General features: G+C 49.0%; 1 protein-coding gene across 1 annotated transcript; it reads left to right on the forward strand.

Moving 5' to 3' along the window:
• Positions 1 to 12,617: 12,617 nt before the first annotated feature.
• Positions 12,618 to 14,579, forward strand: LOC100842909 (GDSL esterase/lipase At1g28600). Its single transcript, XM_003559848.4, has 3 exons — positions 12,618 to 13,043; positions 13,176 to 13,817; positions 14,191 to 14,579. The coding sequence occupies exons 1-3, from the start codon at positions 12,752 to 12,754 to the stop codon at positions 14,418 to 14,420; spliced, it is 1,164 nt and encodes a 387-aa protein (XP_003559896.2). The 5' UTR covers positions 12,618 to 12,751; the 3' UTR covers positions 14,421 to 14,579.
• The last annotated feature ends 1,399 nt before the right edge of the window (positions 14,580 to 15,978 follow it).

Consider the following 15,978-nt stretch of genomic DNA (forward strand, 5'->3'; position numbering starts at 1 on the left):
CTTGCGGTCAGCCTTCAGAGCCTCGTGCTCCGCCTCCAGCTTCTTGTACTTTGCAAGCAAAGTCTTGAAGGTAGCGGTGCGTTTGTTCATGCAGGACTGCAAAGCAACAATTCGCTAGTAAGTTTGTTACAATAAAGAAGTCCGCAATTACAAGCTTCAGGCCGACTATTCTAAACCCGGCCTGAATCTCGGGGAATAAGTGTTTGAAGCTTCTAAAGCTTCAGGCCGACTATTCTAAACTCGGCTTGTATCTCGGAAATAAGTGTTTAAAGCTTCTAAAGCTTCAGACCGACTATTCTAAACCCGGCCTGAATCTCGGAGAATAAGTGTTTGACATTTCTAAGTGTTGCAGAGTGTTTGAAATTTTAAGGAGATAAGCTTCAGGCCGACTAATTCTTACGCGCCCTAAACCTCGGGGACTAGGAGTATGGGTACTATACTGGAATTGAAAGAAAAATATTTTAAGGAATTCTTCGTACCTCGGCAGAGATCGGTTGGCCTCAAACAAGGCCACCCTCGCTTGGTACATCCGGGTGGCCACCGATTCTGGAGTCGCCACGGGTGGAGGTCCCACCAGCGGGCTTTGCCAAGCCGCCTGGAGGGTGTTGGAGATCACTTCGTAACTGTCGGCGCTGTTCCAGTCCGTTACGAACTGGACCAGCGATCCCCAGCTGTGCCCGCTAGTCGTCCGGAGGGGAATCCCTTGATGCCTACCAGAAGGCTGCGGGCCAGTCGAACCCGGAGCCGCCAATCCTGCGGCGGCAGCGGGGCCTTTAACCTTCTTGGCCCGTGCGGCAGCAGTTTGATCGATTTCCGGCTGCGATGGAGAAGGGGGACGCGTCGGGGTCGGCTGCGGTCCTTGGGGTTCTTGGGGACCCGTCGCCGGCTGTTGCGGCGGCCCCGAAGCCTACGGCTCTGTCGACGTCTCGACTGCTGCCGAGGAAGGAGCAACCTCAGTTACTGAGGCCCCGGCCGCAGGAGTCTCGGTCTTGCCGACGACCGTGGCGTCGGTGCTCGGGCCGACATCCAGGGCGAGGGATGTCGGATCCGCGGCGGTCTCAGTCTCACCCGTGGCCGGGTTTGAACCCTCGGCCCGGGAAGAGGGAGCCGCCGGGATCTCGAACGCAATGCACATCCGAGATTGCGTGGCCGACAGAGCCTCCCTGCAGAAATAAGACTTAGTCGCTTGCATAATAACAAAGAGGAAAACCGACATCAGCGATTGAGGCAATATTGGCCTTACCCGACTCAGGGGCTTGGGCTTGGGTCCATGAGCCGCAGTGTTCTTCCGCTTCACGTTCTGCGGAAGATCTTTGTCGGCGGCGTGCTTCGAGACTGTGCGCCTCTCTCGGACCGGCGCCGCAGCGGTGGCTGCGTCCGATGCCTCAGCGGCAGGCTCGCCCGACTCGGCTAGTTCCGGGATAGAGCAAAAATGAATACTTTGCTAATGGATATTGAAAGGATTACAAGAAGACGTCAGAGATCCTTAAATTTGGTACGGCGAGGGCCGGCATGGGCGATCGGCATGAAGTCCTCCGAGTCTGGGTCCTCGGTGTCAATGGACCTGCGCGGGGCCGCGAAGCGTTTGTCCGGAGAATTCCCGTCTTTGTTTCTCTGAAGAGAGAACCTCTGCACAAAGAAGTCAAAATTAAGTCGAGAAAGATATTCTTCAGATAGGTGCCGATATAACAATATGTCGGATATGAACAAGAGACAAGTAAAAATTAGAACTTACCGGAGGAGCGCGGCGATCCCGGCTGAATGCCGGCATACCCCATGTCCATTTCTCGGACAAGTTCGTCTTGGCGATCGCCTTGACCCAGCGCCGGACTTCGCCGTGAGAGAGCTTGAAGGTTGACACCCTGTCCGGGTCGAATTGCCCGCCATAGAAACACATTTTGTGTACCCGACGCAGGAGCGGACACAGCCGCCGGTACACAACAGTGGCCAACAAGTCGTCAGCCGTCATCCCGCACAATTTTTTTTAAATAATACGATTTTTTTAAGCATTTTTGAAAATAATACGCGTTTTTCAAAACTTACAAAAATAATGCGGCCTCGGCCTGGGCGAGGCCGATTGGGCCCAGTCGGCCTCGGCCTGGCCGACTGCATTCCGCCTGCCGAGCGCGCGGGACCCTCACGAGGCAGTCGGCCTGGCCTAGGCCGACTGAAGCCCAGTTGGCTTCGGCCAGGCCGACTGGCCCAGTGGGTTTGGGCCAGGCCGATTGGAAGTCATTAGGCCCATTTTTTGATTCGGATCATCGCGGTCTTTTGAACTAAAAGACTCGACAACTTGGATCTCAAGCGCTTTCTCCCTGTTTTTCCTTAGTGCTTCGTCAATCCAACGACGTTGTTCCTCCTTATGCTCTTTCATCTCTCTCTTGCTCCTCTTTCTCCTGGGCTGCAGCTTTTTCCGCACGCTCCTCCGCGTGGAAACGCAGCCATGCATTTCGGGACCTTGTTTTGATCTCTTCCACCGACCAATCCCGCATCTCCGCGTCAATCCAACGATACCACATGCCTAGGGGAGGAGGAGACTACAAAAAAGCCTACTGATACAGATCTGATATGACACAGAAAACATGTTTTAGAACACCTAAATGTGCTAACCGGAAGCTTGTCGTACGGCGAAACCGGGACAGGTGGTTCATGTGCATAGTTCGCGCACATGAAAAACCTCATGCCCAGCTTATCTGTAAAATATGTCACCTCCTTCACCTTGCATAGATTGCCACACCAACACCTGAGATGTTTCACCCCCCGAGGCAACATCGCATCTTTCATCCTCCTCGGCCTCTCCCCTGGTCGGAGCAAGGCAAACTCATTGGGGGACACTGAAATATTGGGAAAAACAGTAGTGGGAAGGATGCTTGGATGACTACCGGAGATGAGGTATTTATAGGCTCTCAAACTCAATCTCCCGCCACCGTTTCCCGCCTGGTTTTCCCGCCACCGTTTCCCGCCACGTTTTCGCGCCAGCGTTTCCCGTCTATTTGTATCTTCTGTAACTATAAAAGACCGTCCATGGTATTGAAGTGTAGTCTCACCATTTCGTCTGGGAAGATGTCGTCCGGCTTCCCAGATGATCGTAGATTTTGGTCAGGTATGTCCCGTGAGCTATTGTGGTTAGCCGGTGATTTCAAGGTAGACAATAGGATAGTTCGATGGGACGAACTCATTAGTAGTGACACCCTACTAACTGAGCTGGGCCACCAATTATATAGGTGCAATTTCCCATTGAGGACTTGTGCAGAGATACGGCAAGAAATGCTAAGGTTGCACGAAAGGTGAAAGAAGCACAGTGAATGTAAGAGTGAGTCATACCTACAATGGGCTCCCATTGAGGACTTGTTATGGGTTGAAGAGGAGGAATCCGATGACGATATCTTCATGCCAAGCAAAACGGGTAAGAGTTCTTCATCGTCCAAGGGGAAGAGTACATCATCGTCCGATGAAGATATCTTCATGCCAAGCAAAACGGGTAAGAGTTCTTCATCATCCAAGGGGAGGAGTACTGCACCGTCGAAGGGGAAGAGCACATCATCGTCCAAGGGCAAGAGCACTTCATATTCGTAGGGCTAGAGTTAGGTTATCTAACTTTAAGTTGTCGGTTTTAATTTCAGTCTTTCTATTGCATATGTATTTCAGTCCTGCCGTTATTTATATGCAAATGTAACTTGAATAAGAATGCGAAAAGTAGTAACATGTCTCTCTCATACATAGGTAGAAATATGTCTCATATATAGATAGAAATATGTCTCATACATAGGTAGAAATATGTCTCATACATAGGACCTACATGCAAATATCAGGCACGGCATCTGGGACGGCGTTCCCGGGGTGCCTGTGGCATGGTCCAGCCATACCTATGAGGTGGCACTACGTTGTGCGGAGGAATCACGGACCCATCCTCACGATACTGTGTATCCTCCTGTGTGGGCTCTGGTGGCGGAGTACTGAACATCCAGCTGTGTTGGACAGAATAGTTCTCTCCTTAAGCGTGATCCTGCTCACTACCCCACGAGGATTCGGACAACGGCGACTGATGCCCGTAGGCTCCTGCATGTGGGAAAGTATTTAGCATTACAATTGTGTAGCAATCATGGTAATGAACACAATAGATAAAAATATACATACCCTGTGGCTTGGTCTGTGGACGAAACTCGAAGTTCATCCCGGTACTCTGCTGGTGCTGCCACGCTGAACCTCCAGCCAGAAAAGAGGGGGGCTGCTGCTGCCACGCCGAACCTCCAGCCTCAAAAGAGGGCTGTTGCTGGTGCCAATAGTCGAAAGAAGACTGCGGCTGGTGCCACGACGAACCTCCGGCCTGCTCAGGAGGAAGTGGCCTGGGCGTCGACTGCTCTGGTAGACGTGGACGCGGGTGGGTCGGGGGTGCGGTGCTTCCTGCTGACGTGGCCGCTGCTGGTGCGTGGAGTGACGAGGGGGCCGTACGGACACCTGGTGGTGAACGACGTCTGAAGTGCGGGTGCACGTGATAGCCGCGTAAACAGAGCGTAGCTTCTCCATTTGTCTAAGCTAGGACTGGTGCGGCTCCCGTGGTAGTAGAAGTGGACTGGTCGAAAGCGAACGTCCATATGCAGTGAACTCGGCCTGTAAATCCTGTATCAACTGAGCCTGCAATTGGCACGAAGAGTATTACATATATATGGCAAAGGACGTAACAAACACATGCATTATGTTAAGAGAAGATACTTACCGCGTGCTGTCTAGAGCCTGAAGTAGACTGGCTAGGGTACATATCTTGCAAACTCGGCTCGGCTATCTCCTAGGGGTGAGAGTGCTGAATGATGCTCAATCGGGTAGCTGTCATGTACCTCTACAAATATCCGTTGAATAGATCGAGATCAAAGGCCCCCAATGGCCAAACCCGTGTCGTCGCAGTCTCCCACTCTGTGACGTACGACTGAACCCTCTGCAGCCACGGAGTCTGGGTCCCGGTACTTCCCTTCCTGGTAAACCTGAGATCGCAATAGAAAGTTGAACAATTAAATTATGGACAATTCTGGAGGACAATCATAAATTGGAGAACTGCACATACCTGTGGACGATCTGTGGAAGTGGATCCTCCGTCGGTGGAGGAACGACCAACTGGCGTGCCCCAAACTGCCTCATGACCCTCTGCTGGGCCATCTCCTCCACGCAGACGTCGAAGATGATCTTTGATTTTGTCATCCAGTAAGCGTAATCTCTCGTGCAGACCGTGGACATCCCGCCAGGGTATCTATCCTCGATGGCGTCCTATGTGTACGGCTCCCAGACAACCGCCTCAGAGTGCAACACGTCGAACTGCTCGTTGAATGATGGGTAGCAATTCCTGACCTGATCGTGTGTAAAGCGTCCCTGTAAAAAAAAAGTTAACTTCATTCATGGTTTATGTAAACTAATGTATGAATTTCACATTCGACATACCTTGCTACGTGTCCAAATTGTCGCGAAAGTAGGCAGGTCGATGTGTTCTAAGTCAAACAACTCCTGCTTAGGGTTAGGGTGATCACCCGTAATGTCTGGTCGGCCGATAGAAAACCTCTCCCACAACCAGAGCTGCAACAATAAAGGACATCCAAGCAGGGCTGACTTGAGCGACGCAAGCTGGCAAGCGTTGCACATACCTCAGTACATAGCCGCTAAGACGGCCGAACCCCAACTTCTCTGTGTGATGTCGTCACCACAAGTTGCATTCGCGATCTCCACTGTAATAGGGATGTAGCGTGCGCTAATGGTGGTGACGTGGTTCTCGGTGAACATCACCTTCCCGAGAAGCCACATTATATATGCCTCAAGGCTCCGAGTGATCTGAGGCTCAGTCATTTGGGTCTCTGTGTACCCAAACTTCTGAATCTGCATGCAACAAAAATCAAGTGTTAGTAAACCCATGCAAGTATACGAGGTATGCTCTTAGATATATTAACTTAAAACACATCGATCTAACCTGGTAATTGAGCAACCAATCTAGCTTAGGTCCGTGAGCCTCTGAGGTGAGTGGCCCAGCTCCGGCAAGAATACCTTGAAAACGTTGGGCACAAATTAACACATAGTTCCACATAGAGTACAAATTAAAACACATGGCACAAATTAACACATACCTTGAAAGCGTAGTGCCATACCCTCTTGCCAATCAGCTAGTGCCTGCAACGGTCCTATGGGATCACCCACCAATGGTAGTCCCAGCAGCATCCACACATCCTGGAGAGTAGGAGCCATCTCTCCCCAGCGAAAGTGAAACATGTGTGTCTCGGGCCTCCATCTGTCCACTAAGCAGCTCAGCAGCGAGTGGTCAATTTGTAGCCGTGTAGAGTTGAAGCCTCGTCGCTCGCCCTCTAACATTTCCGCACGAGTTGCCTCAACAAGTCGTGCGAAAGGTAAAAGGCCAGCCCACTTCAAACTGCATAAATGAAATGCAAGGGATGATTGAATAAAATGTACATTCGAGGGATGAATAAATAAAATGGACATGCAAGGGATGATTGAATAAATACCGCTGAATCCAGGCATGGTGTATCATCCAATTTTCCTTAGGAATGCGCGTGACAAGGGGCTCGACACTCCCAGAATGCGCCACCAATCGAGCAGCCCAATGCTTACTCTCAATCTCTGGAGATAGGAATGATACTCTCTCCATTTTGTACCTGCAACATTTATAAACATAGTTAGACATACAAATTAAATTTAAGCATAGTTAAACCAAGAGTACATATTAAAATATAGTTGAACAAAGCGTAAAAATTAACACACAGTTCCACACAAAGTACAAATTAAAACATAGGGCACAAATTAACACTTAGTTTCACAGAGTACGAAATAAAACTTAGTTTCACATAGAGTACAAATTAAAACTTAGTTTCACAGAGTACAAATTAAAACATAGGGTACAAATTAACACATAGTTTCACATATGCATGATAAGCCTAGTTTCTTCCTCTCCCTCGTTGTCCACGTCTCCCTCTTCCACGGGCAGTAGCTCCACCAGTACCGAAAGTTGGACAATAAGTGTCCCTGTGGCCAAAATGGTTGCATAGAAAACATTGTCGTGACGTTACTCCGGTTTCAGATTCATCCATATCATTTCGGATGCGCCTGGATGGGCGTCTGCCTGTGCCTGTCCGCAGTAGCCGGGGTCAGGGATGTACCGCTTTTCACCAGGGGTTACCTTGTTGAAATTGCCCATTGCACGAAACCCTAGCATCTCACCCGTCCATGTGCTAAGCACAGACTCTTTCAGGTAACAGTGAGACACAAATGAGATTGCGTCCATCCCTAGCTGCCCGCAAGCAGCAAATACATGTGAGCAAGGAAGGTGAAGCAACTTTGGTTTGTTGCAGGTGCACTCACACGTTGGCCACGCTTCATTTCCAATCTTCACCTCCTGTGTCCTCAATTCATTTCCAACGCCGAACTTGTCAGTTGGCAAGCGCACCTCAAACCTGTGTTCTTGATTACCGATGGCGACGACAGTATGAGACCTAACTTTTTCCATCTTCTCATCCATGTACTTCATAATGTTTTCACAGTACGATGTATTTGGGTTGTTCACGATATGCATTTCAGCTCTCTGGCGTCTTTCTGTGAAATACTTCACCGTGCCATGGAAAATACCCTCGACAATGGCTGTAAGTGGTAAAGCCCTATTTCCCCTCAGGACAAAGTTGTATGTTTCTGCCAGGTTAGTAGTCATGACGCCGTACCTAGCGCCATGTGTGTCGTGCAGCAAAGACCACCGCTCCAGAGGCTCGTCCTATATCCACTGCTGAAAGTTTTTAATCTGCCTCCCAACCCTTCTCCTAGTGCCGGGTGGGTCAAACCCTGGCAAGTCACAAAGCCCAACAGGTTCTTCCTTAGATGGTCCTGTTCCAACTGCTGTCTGTGCAGCCACTGCTGCTACATGTGCTGCTACCGCCGCGTTTCATGCCGATGTCCTCTCCCTAACATGTTTCTTCGTGAACTCGTCAAGATAACCACGTATCCTAGTGTACTTCCATTGTTGGTTCTATTTGCAGAGTTTCTTGATTCATAAGTGACTTGTTCCTGAACTGCGAGAAGAAGTTGGCCCCAAATGTCGCATGCACCAACGACTCTGCATGTCCTGCCATGGAGTCTGTTCATCAGGCCCAGGGTTTGTCAGTGTCCTTATCGCACTGAGTATGCCTGCATGTCTGTCATGAAGGATGCACACATTCGTCTTATCATGCACAACTGCTCTCTTGAGCTGCCTGAAAAACCATAACCAACTTTCAGTGTTCTCACCCTCCACGAAAGCAAATGCGAGCGGAACGATTTGATTGTTGCCGTCTTGACCAATGGCGGTCAAGATCTGCCTCCTGTATTTGCCAGTGAGAAAAGTGCCAATCTACGCATAACACCGGTCGACAATGATGGAAAGCTTGGACGCATACACCGAAAGTGAAGAACAGTCGTTGCAGCACCCTCACAGTTGGATACTCTGGGTGCAGGAAGTGTTGGATGTCAACATAGGTGCCTGGATTACGGGCTTGCAGTGTATGGTGGAGGCGGACAACAGAGTCGTACGAGTCGAAAAATTAAACCAAATCTTTTCTCAAGAGCCCGCTGCTTAGCCCTCCAAGCCTTGCCATACAAAATGTTGTACTTAAACCTTACCCTGACCTTATGCATGATGGTCTTCACTTCCATTGCTTTGCTCTCCACTATCACCGTGTAAAGCAACCGAGCAAGAAGCGTCGACGAGAGGTTACGATGGTCTTGAGGGATATTGGGAATGACACATGTGGGCAACACCAAGTCACTCACAACCCAATCTGTGTCATACTTAGGAACATAGCCATGCACCCTCCCGGGACAATCTATTTGTTCGCACTCCATTGTCAGATATTTTTGTGAAGAGACTGTTGTTTTGAAAACCCTTTGCGTGGACATTGCCCAAGCAACTATGGCATCCTGCAGATGTTTCTCGTCAGGAAATATGGCACCCTTCGCAATGTTGTTCTGATGATATTGCCATGTAGAGTCGTGCCCATCGTTCACGGTCATAACTGAAGAGAAGTGCTGATTCCATGATGCAGGAATCGGCACCTCCTCTTCGTCCGACTCATGAGACTCATCGTCATAAGAACTACGACCATCTGTATCTTCATCCTCCATCTCGTTCTGCAAGTGACCATCTTCTTCGTCCGCATCTGCCTCGCCAGTGTACACATCCTCTCCTACTGCCCCGGAGCTCTGGCCTGATTCATAACCACCACCTCCAGCATTCGACACAGAGTTTGCATTGGACAAGTCATAACTTGATTCACCCTCGCCTTCAGCTGGATTGGTCTCATGAGCGACAACCTGGATTAAGGTGACAGGTGTAGTTCCCCTTTTCTCGCAACTTTCTAACCAGCGCACCCACTTTGATGTCCGGTCTATCGGCCTCAAAACCCAGAAAATATTTGAACTTGACTTGGTCCACAATGCTTGCACACGGACGGTGTATGTTTCAGGATTGACCGCTAAACATCCTACCAACCATTCCTGCAACTGACTAAACGTCCATGTTTGAGGGGCCGTTAGATCCAACTCCACATACTTCAACTGACTCAGATCAGCTCCGTGCTCAGTTGTTAAGACAGTACCGGAACCGTAGTAAAAAACAAACTTCACTACACCGGATATCTCTGATGCCTAAAAAAATATTTAGACGCGTCAAATACTAAGTAGTACGGCATATAAAAAATATTAATACGCGCCAAATACTAAGCAGTACGGCATATTAAAAATATTATGACGCGTCAAATACTAAGCAGTACGGCATATAAAAAATATTAATACGCGTCAAATACTAAGCAGTACGACATATTAAAAATATTATGACGCGTCAAATACTAAGCAGTACGGCATATTAAAAATATTAATACGCGTCAAATATTAAGCAGTATGGCATATTAAAAATATTAATACGCATCAAATACTAACCAGTATGGCATATTAAAAACATTAATACGCGTCAAATATTAACTAGTACGGCATATTAAAAATATTAATACGCGTCAAATACTAAACAGTACGACATTAACCATTGTCCAAAATAATGAGCACTACCAAACGCTAAAACATACTTCTGGCATCACCACCATTGCTCCAATCAAAACATATACATTGAAGCAGTACACATGTATCCTCATAAACATCATGTGTCTAAGCAGTACACACGTATCCTCATAAACATATACATTATAGGATAAATACGTGAGAGATTATGATTTACCCTTGAAGCGTGTGAACCCAACCTCGAGCAGCCTCACGGTCACCGGATGAGCACCACCACCTCCAAACTCCTCCAAACCACCACCATTGCTCCAACTTTGCACCACAAAATTAGCTCCACATGGCCAATGAAAATAGTAGATCGAGGTGTCTTTGGGTGCCAACTAGGTAGGGGATGTGATTTTGTGGGTTAAATGGGATCAAAATGCACTAATTTGGGCTAGAAAATGGGGGCATTTGAGGAGGAAATGAAGAACAAGAAGAAACAGAAGAGAAGAACGAGTAGAGGAGGAAGAAGCAAGGGGCGTGGCTGGGCTCGCTCGGGCACGGGAGAGATGGGAAGGGAAAGGGAAAGAGGAAAAAGGAGAAGATTCCGGCCCGGAACCCACCAGGCGGCTTTCGGCCACGGCAAGGCCGACTGGCCAGTCGGCCTGGGCGAAGCCAACTGGGCTTCAGTCGGCCTGGGCCAGGCCGACCCTCGTGGGGCCCCGCGCGCTGAGCAGGCGGCCCGCAGTCGGCCTGGCCGAGGCCGACTGGGCCTAATCGGCTTGGGCCAGGCCGACTGGGCCCATTCGGCCTCGCCCAGGCCGAGGCCGTATTATTTTTGAAAAACGCGTATTATTTTTGAAAATGATTAAAAAAATCATATTATTTAAAAAAATTAGCGTCATCCCGTTGTCCTTGAGCTCGAGGATGGCGGCGTAGATCTCGTTGACTTCCGGGAGGGTCTCCTTCGGGTCATATGACCAGTTTCTCTTCTCCTCTGGGGGGCCGACTTCAAATCCCGGCAGACCGGCAGATTGCTCTTATCGGCTTCGGAAGAGTTTTTTACATCGAAAAAGGTCTTGAGCCATTTTTTACATGACTCGAGACCCTGAATCTGGGGGAAGATGGAACCCCTGCGAGGAAGGACAATGGCCGTGCCGCATTGCGTCATCGGCTTCGCGGCGCCGGGATTGTCCTTATCGGGAAGAACCTGTGGCCGGAACATGAAGTACCGGGACCACAGGTCGATAGAGGGCCAAAGACCGAGATAGCCTTCGGAACAAGTGACGAATGCCGAGAGAGTAAGAATGGCATTCGCCGGAAGGTGGTGCGGCAGGAGGCCGAAGAAATTTAGGAAATTCCTAAGAAAATCGCTAGCAGGAAGGGCAAAACCGCGTTCCAAATGCGAAAGAAAAACAACGCGCTCACCAGCCTCCGGAGTTGGCACGAGTTCGTCGCCGGGAATCCGACACTCAACGTCCTCCGAGATCTGCCGGGAGCGGCGGAGCCACTGGATGTCCGCCGGAGTCACGTCCGAGCCTTCCCAGCCAACTCGCTCGGAGCCAGTCCTCTCCTTAGCCAGCTAGGCAGCAGGGTCGACGGCGGGTAGGGTCATGGTGACACAACTCTAGCTGAGATGACGGAGGCAAAGCCGTCATAGTTATATATGCCGGCATCGTAAAGTCAAACTGACACTGAGTCGGCATCTCGGGCGTACGTCGGCATGACTATTTTGTCTTATGAGTTTGCAGGATAAGGACGAGCACCTTGATCTCGGCGATAGCCGAAATCTCTCAACGGTCTTATCCTGACCACGCGGTGCAAAGTAAAACAGAGCCATCATCATCTCAGAAAAGCAGTCAGCGCTTGCGTACCGGCGTCAGGCGACTGCAGAGAGGAAGCACCGAAAGAGAATCTCTGACGGAAGCCGGCAGAGGATAGCGGTACTTTCTGCAGGGTGATAGTGAAAAGTAAAGTTGTCTTGTCCCCTGCGGTGCTACCGGGAGGGAACCAAGCCGCGTGCCCGGCAGGGCCCAAAGAAGATGGCGTTAGACTTGGCCCACGTGTCAGTGTGACATGGGCGGCTTATAAATAGAACCTTACCCCTCTATAAGAAGAGAGGACGGTGCACTTAGACAACTAGGATTTCCCCTTCTTCTTTTTCTTCCTCAAGAATACAGTTCAAGGAGCATCATTGTTGAGCTTGCCTATCTCGGCTAATACAACAAAGCAGTAGTATGAGTCTTACCTCGGCAAGAGGGCTCCGAACCTGGGTAGATCCGTGTGTGCTTGTGTGATTTGTGCGTGTTTCCCTTCGCGTCCTCCCTCCTCCGGTTTCTCCTTCGTCCATCGGCCCCAAATTAAACCATCCTATGGCATCTGTCGTGACACCATCACGACAATGCATCTAGACGTTTTTTAGGATACATCTATACTAGCGAGTGAGCAGCAGTCAACTGGATGCGTCACTGGCCGATCTCGTCAGGACAAGGACTCCTTGGCCACGAGTTCCATTTCTGGGACTAAAAAACTCCCGATCCGCAAGCCACCAATCTGCATGTTTCATCGAGATTTATTGATAGAAGCCAGATCTGTTCATCGAAAGAGCCTTGCTCAGTTCTGCCCTGCCTGAGCCTGAATTGGAGACTTGGATGAGGCTATATATATAATGGAGTACATATATGGAGCTTGCTATAAGCTAGCTCGAGAAACCGTCAATACACTTTAATTATTTAAGCAAATCACCATGGCAGAAGCGTCTCTGTCGACGTCTCCGCCTCTGAAGCTCGTCGTCGCAGTGGCCATGACGGTGCTTCTTCTCGTGTTTTCCCAGCAAGCTGCCGCGGCGCCGGCGCCGGGGAAGAAGAACTCTTGCTACAAGCGTCTCTTCAGCTTCGGCGACTCGCTGATCGACACGGGCAACTTCATCCAGTACTCCACGGCGCCGGGCCCCGTCACGAGGTCGCCCTACGGCGAGACCTTCTTCGGCCGCCCCACCGGCCGCTGGTCCGACGGCCGCCTCATCGTTGACTTCATCGGTACGCTCCCTCCGTTTCTAAATACTTGTCGTTGTTTTCGCAAAATAGATTGGTTATCTGTATACAAACGTACTACAATTGGAATTTAGCAAGATACTGGTTATCTGTATGGCTGTTTCTCTCTACATGCAGTGGAGAGGCTGGGGTTTCCCTACTGGCCGGCGTACCTACAAGCGTCCAACAAGACGAAGGAGGAGTTCCAGTACGGCGCAAACTTCGCCGTAGCGAGCGGCACGGCCTTAAACCAGCTGCTATTCCGAAAGAAGCACCTCAACGTCAACCAGATCACCCCATACTCCCTCGGCATCCAGATCAAATGGTTCAAAAACTTGCTCCCAAAGCTCGCCGCCACCGCCGACGAGCGGCGGGAGCTGATGGCGAGCTCGTTGTTCCTGGTGGGGGAGATCGGCGCCAACGACTACAACCACCCGTTCTTCCAGAACAGGACGCTCGATTGGGTGAAGCCGCTCGTGCCAAAGGTCATCCGGTCCATAACGCTCTCCATCGAGGCTTTGATCGGGTTAGGGGCTAAGAATGTTTATGTGCCGGGGATTTTTCCTTTGGGGTGTGTCCCGCGGTACCTCTTCTTCTTCCGTGGCGGTGAACCGGGTGACTATGATTCTGCTGGTTGCCTCCGGTGGCTTAACGACCTCACGCGCCTCCATAATCGCTTGCTCAAGGCCAAACGCGAGGAGCTCCATCATGAGCACCCCGACGTGTCCATTACCTATGCGGACTACTATGACGAGGTTCTCACCGCCCCGGCCCAAAACGGTATGTTCTGCCCACTCCGTTCCATAATTCTGGTCACAATATTACATATATCTAAACATTTTTTAAAAATAAATATATTTATTTTTTATCAAATTTCGGGACAAGAATTATGAAACGGAGGAAGTATATACCAGGACTTTGTTTTGTACGTACAACTCTTAGGTGCGTTTTATCTAGCTAATACTTAGTGTTATTCAGAAGTATCATTTAGTACACATTTGGTGAGAGACAAGAATAGTTTTCTTCGGTTACGCGACAGGATCAACAATATCTGATATCCCTCTTTTGATCTTTTCTAATTAGGCAGCTTCCACCGTCAGCATTGACTAATGTGCACGTTTAAATATACCATTACTTACTTACTAATGTGCAGGATTCAACAAGGAGACGGTGCTACACGCGTGCTGCGGCGGAGGCGGGCCGTACAACGCCAACTTCACGATCCACTGCACGGAGCCAGGGGCCGTGCAGTGCCCGGACCCGTCCAAGTACGTGTCGTGGGACGGCCTCCACATGACGGAGGCCGTGTACAGGATCATGGCCCGTGGGTTACTCGACGGCCCCTTTGCCATGCCGCCGATCATGTCCAGATGTAGCGCATAATACTGTTTACGACCTACTACGGAGGCTTAATTGACTGGCGCGTCTTTGTTTTGCGTCTCTCTGGTAATTGTTGGAACGAGAAACCGTGAATAATTGTCTATGCGTAAGTATAGCTTTTGTCTCGAATTTCAGTTAAATGTGAATCTCGGTTTTATTTGATCTGTTGGTCCGTCCGCCTCTCGGTCGTTAGTTTTAGTTCAAGAGCAAGACAGGGTTCGCCATTAATCTGACGCCATGGCCGAATAATTTAGTCCTGTACCTGTGTTTTGCGGTTACACGCATTGACCAAGTATACAAAATTCGCAGTGTTTGACACTACAATTCGTACCCGTAGACATTTCTGTATATTATTCACGGAAAAATATCCGGTGAAAACCAGCTCTACGGTGCAAACTGTGAAAACTGCATAAAAAAAGTTCAAAAAATTCTAAAAAAAATTACACGTGTTAGAGAAGTGATGTCTTATATATGTGTAAAATTTCAAGTTCAGACTCAATTGCGTTTGGTAGCAGCGAAAAAAACAAAATCAGCATGAATAGTGGGCCTTCAGTTTTGTTACTATTCATTTGCATATTTTTCTTTTTAATTTCTTTCAAATGCGCTTGATTTCAAACTTGAAATTTTGCACGTTTGTAGAGCATCACACCTTCGACATATGACATTTTTATAGGATTTTTTAAAACTTTTATACATAATTTTTATGGAGTCACAGTTTGCATCGAAAAGAAGTTTTCACCGAATAAGCCGCCGTTCTTCACCAAACCAAACACCAAACCAAACCAGAATATGATATGTCATCACTCTTCTCTCATTAACTAGGTTTCACATTTGTTAACTAATTGACATGTTTAAGATACAACTAGTATCGTTGCGTCCTAACTGTCTTTACATCCACACACGTTCCCTAGTTCAAAAATGATACAGTATGAGATTTTTGCGTGGTGCGCGTAGTATTACTATTCAGCTTTTTTTTTTAAGAACCATTACTATTCAGTAAGGATACATACAGTGCTACATGCGTGCTGTGGCGGTGGCGGGCCGTACAATGCCAACTTCACCATCCAGTGCACAGACGGATCCAGACGCGGTGAAGTGTCGGGACCCATCGAAGTATGTGTCGTGGGATGGCCTGCACATGACGGAGGCGGGACGCTCGCTGGCCGATTATGTCTAGACTAGATGCGGCAGCAACTGGGCACCTTCGTTTGGTCGAAACACGCATCGGTAGTACATATTAATTATTATCGAAATGCATTTAAAGCTTTTAAACATAAATACATTTTTATTTGGCAAATTTGAGATAATTAATATGGATCGACGGAGTACAAGACTTTTTTTAGAAACACAGTACATATGCAATCACTCACACACACTCACGTACGCTCCCTATGACCGCACCGGCCGATCATCTTGAAATTAACGAAATCACCACAGGCGAATGCGAGCACACGTGCCAACTCTGTGACTTGACCCTCCGTGGGCTGGTTTCACCACAAGGAACCAATCACCTGAAATAGGCTCAGTTCGCAAAGAGAGTACATAACTGTGCAAGGCTTGG

Source organism: Brachypodium distachyon, chromosome 1 (assembly GCF_000005505.3).
Source record: "Brachypodium distachyon strain Bd21 chromosome 1, Brachypodium_distachyon_v3.0, whole genome shotgun sequence".
NCBI lineage: Eukaryota > Viridiplantae > Streptophyta > Magnoliopsida > Poales > Poaceae > Brachypodium > Brachypodium distachyon.

What these genes read in the sequence shown, in the direction of transcription:
- LOC100842909 (XM_003559848.4), top strand. Translation starts at nt 12,752, where the DNA reads ATGGCAGAAGCGTCTCTGTCGACGTCTCCGCCTCTGAAGCTCGTCGTC. An exon ending in CCTCATCGTTGACTTCATCG is followed by an intron (nt 13,044 to 13,175) that starts GTACGCTCCCTC and finishes CTCTACATGCAG; the next exon opens with TGGAGAGGCTGGGGTTTCCC. An exon ending in CACCGCCCCGGCCCAAAACG is followed by an intron (nt 13,818 to 14,190) that starts GTATGTTCTGCC and finishes ACTAATGTGCAG; the next exon opens with GATTCAACAAGGAGACGGTG.